The following is a 12660-nucleotide window of genomic DNA, read 5'->3' as shown; positions in this document are numbered from 1 at the left end:
TTTAATGTCATAATTTCAACTTTTCATGTTATAATTTACAAAAACATGTTTTTCCTTACGTGGTGGAAATGGGCTGGTATTGACAGTATAGAAGAGAAAAAGAAAAAGTGTTTCTCTGTCAGAAAGCAGAACTTTCTCAATCATCCCATCTGAAGTTTCTCGCCCCCGCCCCCGCGCGGCTCGCGCGCATCTACCTGCGTCTGGAGAGGCGGGGCGCGCGCCGAGCTCCACCAATAGCGCGCGCTGACTCCGCCCCGCCGCAGCGCGAAACTTTCTTCAGTCGCAGCTGCAGAAGGAGCAGAACACACTCACTGCAGCTGCATCACTGACAGCAGGCAGACTCTCAGGCTTCACTATGTTCGCCCTCACCCTGTGGATTATAATGCTGTGGAGCGCCGCGCGCGCGGACGCGAGGAAACCGGACGAGTTCTTCAGCGAGAGCGTTCACCGCGCGAGATGCGCGTCACGGTGCCTCAGCCTGCACATCACGCGCATTTCTGCTGCTTTCAAGCAGTTCCAGGTATGTTAAATTATGTCATTATATCAAACAGGCGATTCATTAAAATGCGTTTCTATGGAAAATTCGCATACAGTTATTTCTTATGTCATCATTTCGACTTAGTATGTATTTTCTTAACTTTTAATTTATATGCACAATCTTGAAATTTAGATTATTGTTTTGCTGAAGTGTATTTTCAAATTTTCGACTGATATGTGCTTTTCAATGGCCGATATATATGCGCTAATGGAATGTACCCAGAATTTATTAAATCAAATGAATCGCTTATTTGAAATCATTATTAATAATAAGTATTATTATTATCATTCTTATTTTACAGTATTTAAAATGTCTTTAAAATTACAAAACATACACTTCAGTAGATTTTGAACCTGACCCACTGATGATGATCATATTGGTCTGTCGCTCATTAATGACCTAGAAATATTACTATTAAAACTATTTAATGACAGAAAATGAAATGAACACTTATTTTGCATAACATTTACTCTAGATTCACAGAAATCTGAAAACAGATATGGAGTACATTTTCAGTCACAATAATAGCCATTTAATCCGCTTTATCGGCCCATCATTAATTATTAATAGTTTTATGTTTTTTTTCATTGCTTTAAAAACGAATTAACATATATTTAAGTTTCACGTTTAGAAAAGTTTATGACAATTAAGCACATTTCCATCCCAAATTCATAATGTAGGAAAAAATTTTTTTTTTCTTATTACATTTTTATATATTAGAGCAGCACGCTTAATCGTTAAACAATCGCGATCTTGATTCTAACACCCACGCGATTTTATAATGGAGTAAACCACCACGCACATGACAAAATCGTGTGCATGATTTACTATTTCATTCCCTTGATTTATAAATTGTGTGCACAATTTAGCAAATTGGGGGAACGAAATAGTAAATATTCCGCAAGATTTAGCAAATCGAGGGAATGAAATAGTAAATCGTGCGCACGATTTAGGGAACGAAATAGTAACTCGAGCGCAAGATTTAGCAAATCAAGGGAATTAAATAGTAAATCTTGCGCAAGATTTAGCAAATCGAGGGAATGAAATAGTAAATCATGCGCAAGATTTAGCAAATCGAGGGAACGAAATAGTAAATCATGCGCACGATTTAGGGAACGAAATAGTAAATTTGTGTGCATGATTTGGCAAATCGACGGAACAAAATAGTAAATCGTGCGCAAGATTTAGCAAATCAAGGGAACGAAATAGTAAATCGTGTGCACAAGATTTAGCAAATCAAGGGAACGAAATAGTAAATCTTGCACAATTTACCAAATTGGGGGACCGAAATAGTAAATCTTGCGCAAGATTTAGCAAATCGGCGGAACAAAATAGTAAATCATGAGCATGTTTTAGTAAATCGAGGGAACGAAATAGTAAATCTTGCGCAAGATTTAGCAAATCGAGGGAATGAAATAGTAAATCGTGCGCACAATTTACCAAATCGGCGGAACAAAATAGTAAATCGTGCGCAAGATTTAGCAAATCGAGGGAACAAAATAGTAACTCGAGCGCATGATTTAGCAAATCGAGGGAACGGAATCGTAAATCATGCGCACAATTTAGGGAACGAAATAGTAAATTGTGTGCACCATTTGGCAAATCGAAGGAACCAAATAGTAAATCGAGCGCACATGTTGGGCTCCGTATGAAAGTAACTTAACGCTTCAAATACAGATTGCTTTAATTACATTCTTACACCAGTAGGTGGCGACAAGTGACTGTTAAAAAATGTATTTTTCATTGATTTTTTCATTTAATAGATTCATTCAAAAATGCTGATTCATCCAGTAATGAAAGTCTTTTTGAGTGAGTCATTGAATCATTCATTCAACCCAATTAAAAGAAAAAATAATTCTGATTAATTAAATATTTTTAAAATAGACAGAGGCAATTAACATTTTGATAGAACCTTTAGTAAATTACATTTTATTTTGTTTAGTTGTCTATTCAGAATCGGTGAACTGCTGTTTTTGATAGATAATATACTTCTGATCAAGTCTAGAAATTATAACTGAAAATCATTTGTTTATAAGTGCATTATAAGTTAACCTGAATAGTGTGCAAACTATCTGTTGGTCGTAGCTTGATGGGTGTTAAACTGTGGTTACTTAAAGGAATTATTTCGGACTTTGTCGCATTTTGTCTGATATTTAGTGATCTTTCTAGTGTCTGAGCGTGTGCAGTAAAACAGAAGATTCCTGAAGGGTTTGTGTTGCTCTTATGTTGTCGTGTCAGTCGTGCATCTAAAGCGATCTCAGCGAAAGGCTCTTTTCCTTCTGCTTGCGTCTGAAGGGACACGAGTGTGTTCAAGGTTAATGCGTGCACCTTATGCGTGAAACTTGCCATGCAACCAAAACAAGCTGACATCCATCCGAGGAGAACTGCGCTCGTGACGGTTTATGATGTTCTTGAAAGAAATGTCGAGCCATTTGGCAGGGATGAAGCGGAACTGCAGCCGTTAATGATTTGAGGGGAACATCTCTCTTAACTTCAGAAGGGAAGTATGGAGAAAGCTGGTGAATTTGAGATTCTCTGTGGCTTTTGTCTCCAGAGGAAGTGCCGTGACAGGCTGAGCTTGATAAAGGGCTGGTTGAACTGGCTGGGAAGCTCCAGGAATAGAAAGCGATTGTTGTTGGTGCTCCATAAAGAGTGTCCAGAGGCCGTGTGTGTGTGTGTGTGTGTGTGTGTGTGTGTGTGTGTGTGATCACAGGTCTTTCATGTGAAAATGGGAGGTCTGGTCAGCTGCAAAAACATGCAGCCCCCCTCTGAACTCGCCTGGTGACCAAATGCCAGTGTCACACTCCACACTGAGCCTGTGCAACTGCTGCGCCTCCCTTCAGTTCATCAGTCCTGCCTTCTCTATCTATCTATCTATCTATCTATCTATCTATCTATCTATCTATCTATCTATCTATCTATCTATCTATCTATCTATCTATCTACCTATCTATCTATCTATCTATCCGTCCATCCATATCTATCTATCTATCTATCTATCTATCTATCTATCTATCTATCTATCTATCCGTCCATCCATATCTATCTATCTATCTATCTATCTATCTATCTATCTATCTATCTATCTATCTGTCCGTCCGTCCGTCCGTCCGTCCATCCATATCCATCCATCCATCCATCCATCCATCCATCCATCCATCCATCCATCCATCCATCCATCCATCCATCCATATCTATCTATCTATCTATCTATCTATCTATCTATCTATCTATCTATCTATCTATCTATCTATCCGTCCATCCATATCTATCTATCTATATATCTATCTATCTATCCGTCCATCCATATCTATCTATCTATCTATCTATCTATCTATCTATCTATCTATCTATCTATCTATCTATCTATCTATCTATCTATCCGTCCATCCATATCTATCTATCCGTCCATCCATATCTATCTATCTATCTATCTATCTATCTATCTATCTATCTATCTATCTATCTATCTATCTATCTATCTATCTATCTATCTATCTATCTATCTATCTATCTATCTATCTATCTATCTATCTATCTATCTATCTATCATATCTATCTATCTATCTATCTATCTATCTTTCATTCTTTCCATCCTTCAATCGTTCTTTGTCTATCTGTTACTCTATCATCCATCCATCTATCCATCTTTCTATCATTCTATTGTTCTATCATCAGTATCTATCTATCTATCTATCTATCTATCTATCTATCTATCTAGCTAGCGTTCTCTCATCTATCCATCATCCATCCATCTTTTGTTCTATATATCAATCTAACGTTCTATTTATTGTTCTGTCTATTTATATATCTATCTGTCTATCTATCATCCATCCATCCATCCATCCATCTTTTTTCTACCTATCGTTCTATCGTTCTACTTATCATTCTATCATTCCATCCATCCATCCATCCATCCATCCATCCATCCATCCATCCATCCATCCATCGTTCTATCCATCCATCCATCCATCCATCCATCCATCCATTCTCTCAATCCGCCATCCTTCCATTCATCCATCCTTCTATCGTTCTATCATTCTATTTTTCGTTCTATCATTCTCTCAATCCATCCATCCTTCCATCCATCATTCTATCATTCCATCCATCATATCCATCTATCTATCATTCTATCTGTCGTTCTATCGTTCTATCTATCATTCCATCTATCCATCCATCCTTCCATCTGATCATAGGCTGATGATAATATCGTTTGTAATGAATAATTTTTATTGGTAATGCTAAAAAACACTCAATGGTTTCAGACTCTTGAATCCTGTTGTATGTGGTCTCACCGTCTCACTTGTTTATTCAAGCCACTTTTGACACTTAGAAAGTTTATGTCCCAAATAATAGTGTGTCAGCAGAGGTCATCAAAACACGTAGTTTAATGTCCAGCGAAATTAAAAGTTTTTGGACTTTTTATTGTCCTATTTGACGTCTAAATAGCATAGTATTTATGGGTGTTCGAGTATCGGTGATTCCATAACAGACAGAGGGAAACACCCGGCTGTAAATCCACCGTCTGCGACTGCGAGCTGAAAGGGCGACTCTGTTTCAGCGGCGTGCGTTTGGAAAGCATCTGCTCTGTGTGGAATTATTTATGTGTGGATGTATTAAGCCAAAGGTGTGTCAGAGAGGTCCAGCTAGCGCGTTTGACGTCGTAAAAATTATTACGTTTTAAATTAAGCCCTTCGTTCCCTCCGTTTGGCTTAATGTGCCGAGCCCGAGGGACGCGCGTTCTGATCCAAAGGAAAGACAAACATTGGAAAGAAGTTTTGCCGTGTCCCCTTGTCAAGGGCCTTTGATACGAAACAACTTGGAAAGGGAATCAAACCCTGTGTGCGTTTTTTCATTAGCGAAGACATGAATGGAGTCTTGTGCAGCTTCACACACTCAGAAACATCCACACTTTTCAGCTGTATTTGTGTGTATCGATTACCACAGAATATAATTCGTGTTCTGATCTTTGGTCTGTTGGAGTGCTGGGTGTGTAACTGAGGATTAATGGCTCTTTAAACAACCCAAGAGTCAATCTGCTCAACCCTTCATGTCTTCACTTATTTCCACTTTACAGCCCGTCTATCTCTGGAATGTGGCATCTGTAGATGTTTTGCACCTTATGAAACGCTGATAAGAACGTCAGTTTGCTGATTTACCAGCACATTGCCCAATACTGACACTAATGTCTCATCTCAATTGATTTATTTTGCTATTTTAATGATACAGATGCTTTTAAGTTGTTTAAGATAAGTTATATGACATAAAAATTTTTTTAAAGAATTTTGAATGTGAAAAAAAGCTTTGTTGTGCAAGGACTCAATGGAAATGTTTAGAAAAAAATATTAAAAAATAAATAATTATATAAAAAATAAAACATTATAAATAAAATTAATTATATAAAAAAATTTAAATAAAAAAATTAAATAAAAATGTAATAAAATACATTTAATATATAAATAAAAAATATTTACTTAAAGATTAAAACAACGAATAAAAAAGCAAACAATGCTATAATGAGTAGAAATGTAATAATTAACTTTAATATTTTCCATATATTATTTAGACATTAATTTTTCACTGTATAAATTTGGTCTTTATACATATCCCATTGAAAACCCCTACATTAAACTGGAAAGGTATGACAAAATGATGGATGACGCTTGCTTCTCTTACTCTGAGACGTCTGGTGAATGCGATGAGAGACGTATGGAATGGATTTAACCAAAAAAGGCTCTGTCTTGAAAGCGATCTGTATGGTCATGGTTTCGAGTGTTTGGAGCGCAGTGGACCTGTGCTGTGTTAAACACTTGCCCTAAAGCACCGCTCTGATTAAAGCATCTGAACAATGTAAATAAAACACAGGAGAACAGCTAAACTCGGAGCAATGTGAGAAAGAATAGTTCAAAGCGCAGACACGAGATGAGCTCCTCCAAAAAAAGAGTCAGAACCACCTGCTGTGTGGATTCATCATCCTGTGACATCCCATCTATCTATCTATCTATCTATCTATCTATCTATCTATCTATCTATCTATCTATCTATCTATCTATCTATCTATCTATCTATCTATCTATCTATCTATCTATCTATCTATCTATCTATCTATCTATCTATCTATCTATCCATCTATTGTTTTATCTATCCATCCATCCATCCATCATGCCGTCCTATATCTATCTATCTATCTATCTATCTATCTATCTATCTATCTATCTATCTATCTATCTATCTATCTATCTATCTATCTATCTATCTATCTATCTATCTATCTATCCATCCATCCATCCATCCATCATGCCGTCCTATATCTATCTATCTATCTATCTATCTATCTATCTATCTATCTATCTATCTATCTATCTATCTATCTATCTATCTATCTATCTATCTATCTATCTATCTATCTATCTATCTATCTATCTTATATTCCCAAAAGTATGGAACCCTTAGTTCCAGTGAAAGGAACTCTTAATTCTTCAGCATACCAAGACATTTTGGACAATTTCATGCTTCCAACTTTGTGGGAACAGTGGGGATGGCTCCTTCCTGCTCCAACATGACTGCGCACCAGTGCACAAAGCAAGGTCCATAAAGACATGGATGAGGGGTTTGGTGTGGAGGAACTTGACTGGCCTGCACAGAGTCCTGACCTCAACCCGATAAACACCTTTGGGATGAATTAGAGCGGAGACTGTGAGCCAGGCCTTCTCGCCAACATCACTGCCTGACCTCACAAATGTGCTTCTAGAAGAATGGTCAAAAATTCCCATAAACACACTCCTAGGCAGACGGATAGATGGATAGAATGATAGAACGATGGATAGAATGATAGAACGATAGATAGATAGATAGATAGATAGATAGATAGATAGATACAACGATTGATAGATAGAATGACAGATAGATGATAGACGGACAGATATTATACGAACGATATAGAACAATAGAATGATAGACGGATAGACAGACAGAACGATAGATAGAACGATAGCTAGATGGATAGAATGATAGAACAATAGAATTATAGAAATATAGACAGATAGAATGAAAGATAGATAGATAGATAGATAGATGCAACAATAGATAGATAGATAGATAGATAGATAGATAGATAGATAGATAGATAGATAGATAGATAGATAGATAGATATGAATGATAGATAGATAGAGCGATAGATGATAGATAGATAGACGGACAGTTATTATACGAATGATATAGAATCTATCTATCTATCTATCTATCTATCTATCTCGTTTTATCTATCTATCTATCTATCTCGTTTTATCTATCTATCTATCTATCTATCTATCTATCTATCTATCTATCTATCTATCTATCTATCTATCTATCTATCTATCTATCCGTCCATCCATCTCTATCTATCTATCTATCTATCTATCTATCTATCTATCTATCCGTCCATCCATCTCTATCTATCTATCGTTCTATCTATCGTTCTATCTATCGTTTTATCCATCTATCTGTCTGTCTATCCATCTATCTTTCTATAATTCCATCTATCTCTCTATCTATCTATTATTCTATCGTTCTGTCTTTAAATTTGAAGTGTTGTGTTTGTTCCATCAGTTTAAATGCAGTATCTCATCCGTCCTCAGATGTTTCTCAGATGTTTCTCAGATGTCTCCAGCCTCAAACTTGACTCTTGTTGGCTGTGTGTCAGAGTGCTCATGCTGCTCCACTGAAAGCTGCTTTGGATAAAAGCGCCAACATGATGTAAATGTACAGTTTATCTCTAAAGACGATGTTGTGCTTAGTTCCAGTGGATGAGTTTCCTTGACGGATCACAGTTGATCTGGCGGTGTGAATCCTCCACCGATGCTTTAGCAAACCCATTCTCAATCTGTCAGCTTTGAAACCCAAAGGAAACCGTCCAGGAATACCCTTCGCTCCGAACTAAGCCGGGGTTACAGCGCTGACCTATAATTATCTGTCGGAGGTCAGGGACATGGAGCAGCAACAGCTGGGTCAACATCCAGCCGAGCGTCCGAGGGATGAAATGTATCGGTGGAGCTGGGATTTATTTAAGCATGCAGTGACTGTATTCACAACAACACATGACCTCGAATCTCCATAGATTTCCTCACGAATGTTGATGATTTGTTTTGGTTTGAAGCCTCTCCAGCTCATGAGGTGAAGCTAATAGTGTTTGATTTACAGTCTTAATAAAGGTGATCCAATTAACATATCTGTCCTAGATCCTGTAGAATTGCTAAAACGTTTCATGCTGCGCTGGTTTAATGACTCTGATTGAAGACACACGCTTACGCTCCATTATAGCAGCATCACAACCGTTCTTGACAATTCACATGTTCTGCATTTGCTTTGGTTCCATCTTCTGTTCCACTCTTTGAAGCTAGTTGACCATTATCCTTGACATCAAGTGCGCAACACCCTACGGTACTGGATGGCAAATTAAGTCCTGTAATGATAAGTTGTTTCCCAAGGTTTCGCAGGGAATTTCCACTGGATTACATTGTTCCAGAATCCTTTGAACTTGACATTGAACTTAAGCAGACTTTTGGTTTGCAGACCCGTAAAGTTTGCCCGTTCAGATGCTTTTGGGAAAGGGAACAAAGCCCTGATTCACATCCCTTCATTTGAAGCTGTAGTTAGTGGAATATTTTTAGTCAGGCATGGTGTTTTTTAGAGTGATGGTGCAAATGAATCTTTGAATCGATTCATTGAAATGAACTGATTCACTTCAGTTTGAATGTTTCATGTCTGATGCAATGTGATTTGCAAGTGTTTTTATTATGTCTCTCTTCTCATTTCAGAGCAATGGATCATTGGTGTGGTGTCAGAATCACAAGCAGTGCTCAAAGGTAAATCTGTGAATCTCGTGAAAACTGTCTGGGTTGTAGTTATACGAGAAATAAGGAAGGGATTATGAAAGACAAAAAACACTCAGTATAATAAGAATTGAGTCCTATTTTGGGAGTATTACAAATTCTTTGCAAGATCTTTATGCATATTTTTGTAATGCAAAAAAGGTCATTCTCATTACTGCAATGCAAGAAAAATAGTGATGTTTTATTTAAAATAAATCTTCGTTAATTTTACAAGTTTAAAAAAAAGTTTGAAGTATTTAAACATCTTGCTACTGCATTGCAAGAAAAAAATGTTTTATTGAAATATTTGTAGATTTTACACATTTAAAAACAGTAAGTTTAATGTATTTGTGCGTCTCATTAGTATAATGCAAGAAATAGTGATATTTTATTAAAATATTCATAACTTTTACAAGTTCAAAAAAGTAAGGTGAAAGTATTTATGCATCTTATTACTGTAATACAAGAAAAAATACTGTTTTATTTAAATATTCATAAATTTTACAAGTTTAAAAAAATATGGTTGAAGTGTTAAAACATCTAATTATTGTAATGCAAGAATATTTAAAAATAGTGATGTTTAATATTCAAAAGTTTAAAAAAGTAAGGTTAAAGTATTTATGCATCTCATTACTGTAATGCAAGAAAAATAGTGTTTTATTTAAATATTCGTAAATTTTACAAGTTTAAAAAAGTATGGTTGAAGTATTTAAACTTCTCATTATTGTAATGCAAGAATATTTAACAAATAATGATGTTTAAATATTCAAAAGTTTACAAGTTTTAAAAAATAAGGTTAAAGTATTTATGCATCTCAGTGTAATGCAAGAAAAATAGTGTTTTATTTAAATATTCGTAATTTTAAGTTTAAAAAAGTAAGGTGAAAGAAACATCTTGTAATGCAATGCAAGAAATAACTGATATTTTATTAAAATAATTGTAAGTTTACAAGTTTAGTAAAGTTATTTATGCATCTGCATCTCGTTATGGTAATGCAAGAAAAAATGTTTTATTTTAAGTATTTATACATTTTACAAGTTCAAAAAAGTAAAGGTAAAGTGTTTAAACATTTAATTATTGTAATGCAAGAAAATTTAAAAATAGTGATGTTTAAATATTCAAAAGTCTACAAGTTTAAAAAAGTAAGGTTAAAGTATGTATGCATCTCATTACTGTAATGCAAGAAAAAATACTGTTTTATTTAAATATTTGTAAATTTTACAAGTTTAAAAAAGTATGGTTGAAGTATTTAAACTTCTAATTATTGTAATGCAAGAATATTTAAAAATAGTGATGTTTAAATATTAAAAAGTTTACAAGTTTAAAAAGTAAGGTTAAAGTATTTATGAGTCTCATTACTGTAATGCAAGAAAAAATTGTTTTATTTAAATATTCATAAATTTCTGAAGTTTAAAAAGTAAGGTTTAAGAATTTATGCATCTCATTACTGTAATGCAAGAAATATAGTGATGTTTTATTTAAATCTTTGTAAATTTTACAAAAAATTATGTTCAAGTATTTAAACATTTTGCTACTGCAATGCATGAAAAATAGTGATATTTAAATATTTATACATTTTACACATTCAAAAAAGTAAAGTTAAAGTGTTTTAACATCTAATTATTGTAATGCAAGAATATTTATAAAAAGTGATGTTCAAAAGTTTAAAAAGTAAGGTTAAATTATGTATGCATCTCATTACTATAATGCAAGAAAAGTAGTGTTTTATTTAAATATTCGTAAATTGTAGAAGTTTTAAAAAGTAAGGTTAATGAATTTGTGCATCTCATTACTGCAATGCAAGAAAAATTGATTTATTTAAATATTCATACATTATACACGTTCAAAAAAGTAGTCAAAGTGTTAAAACATCTAATTATTGTAATGCAAGAAATAACAGTGATATTTTATTAAAATAATTGTAAGTTTACAAGTTTAGTAAAGTTATTTATGCATCTCGTTATGGTAATGCAAGAAAAAAATGTTTTATTTTAAGTATTTATAAATTTTACAAGTTCAAAAAAGTAAAGGTAAAGTGTTTCAACATCTAATTATTGTAATGCAAGAATATTTAAAAATAGTGATGTTTAAATATTCAAAAATCTACAAAAAGTAAGGTTAAAGTATTTATGCATCTTATTACTGTAAGGCAAGAAAAATTGTGTTTTATTTATAAGTTCTTAAATTTTTCAAGTTTATAAGGTGAAAGTATTTAAACAACTTGTTAATGCAATGCAAGAAATAACGGTGATATTTTATTAAAATATTTGTAAGTTTACAAGTTTAGAATAATAAAGTTATTTATGCATCTCATTACTGTAATGGAAGAAAAAATGTTTTATTTATATATTTGTTTAAAAAAGTAAGGTGAAAGTATTTATACATCTCCTTACTGTAATGCAAGAAATAATAGTGATATTTTATTAAAATATTAGTAAATCTTACAAGTTTAAAAAAGTAAGGTTAAACATCATGATGGTAGTATTTGTTGTACTTCCTTTATTTAGGTATAAATTATGTTGAAACGCAGTAAAAACACTGTATTGCAGTGACAAGAATCTACTGAGAATAATGGGAACTACAAAATAATACTTCGATTTTGAGGTGAAACAAGTCCTGTACACGTTTTGTTAAATTCAATGCCTCACATGTTCTTGATATTTCACGTATAGAACTGAGGTCAGATGCAGTATTGAGCGTGTTTAAGTGATTCCCCTGCATCTAGCATGTGTAAATGTGATGCATACTCTACAGTTTACTATGGTAACAGTAATATTGAGTCCCTGTAGGGGTCTGAATCAAACGCTGATGGTACAGACGTGTCCTGTGTTGAATCATTCACAGGAAGGCATCATGCATGACGCTCGTTCACACAACAGTGGTTATACGAGACGGCGTCAGAAATGATGAAGGAAGAGCAGAGGATGAGCAAAATTTGCTTGCTTACTTTGCTTGCTTGATCCAAATCCCAGTTTGATAATATTTGTGCATATTTGATGAACAGAAAACTTCATTTTGAGTCTCTCATGCATTTTACATAAGCACCGTATTTTAAATAAGGTACAAAACTGTTATTTTATTAATAGATGAAATATTGAATTAGCACTGTTGAGGAAACATTTCATACATTAGTTAAAGCACTTTTCTAACTAACGTTAATAAATGCTTTGGTCACTGTTATTTTTTGTTAGCTAATGCATTAACCAATGTTTACAAATGAGAGCTTATTGTAAAGCGTTCCCAAAGTTCATTGTCGTGAAATCGCGTGA

General features: G+C 34.1%; 1 protein-coding gene across 1 annotated transcript in view; it reads left to right on the top strand.

Annotated features, from left to right (window-relative positions):
• The first annotated feature begins 252 nt into the window (after positions 1-252).
• LOC125270848 (anosmin-1) overlaps positions 253-12660 on the top strand; it is a 75743-nt gene continuing 63335 nt past the window's right edge. Inside the window, exons 1-2 of the mRNA XM_048194836.1 lie at positions 253-520; positions 9338-9385. Of these exons, the coding sequence (XP_048050793.1) occupies positions 356-520; positions 9338-9385 (213 nt within the window). The 5' untranslated portion in view covers positions 253-355. The remainder of the gene's footprint in view (positions 521-9337; positions 9386-12660) is intronic.

The sequence above is a fragment of the Megalobrama amblycephala genome, linkage group LG6, assembly GCF_018812025.1.
Source record: "Megalobrama amblycephala isolate DHTTF-2021 linkage group LG6, ASM1881202v1, whole genome shotgun sequence".
Classification (NCBI taxonomy): Eukaryota; Metazoa; Chordata; class Actinopteri; order Cypriniformes; family Xenocyprididae; genus Megalobrama; species Megalobrama amblycephala.
This window is presented reverse-complemented; position numbering and strand designations above follow the sequence as displayed.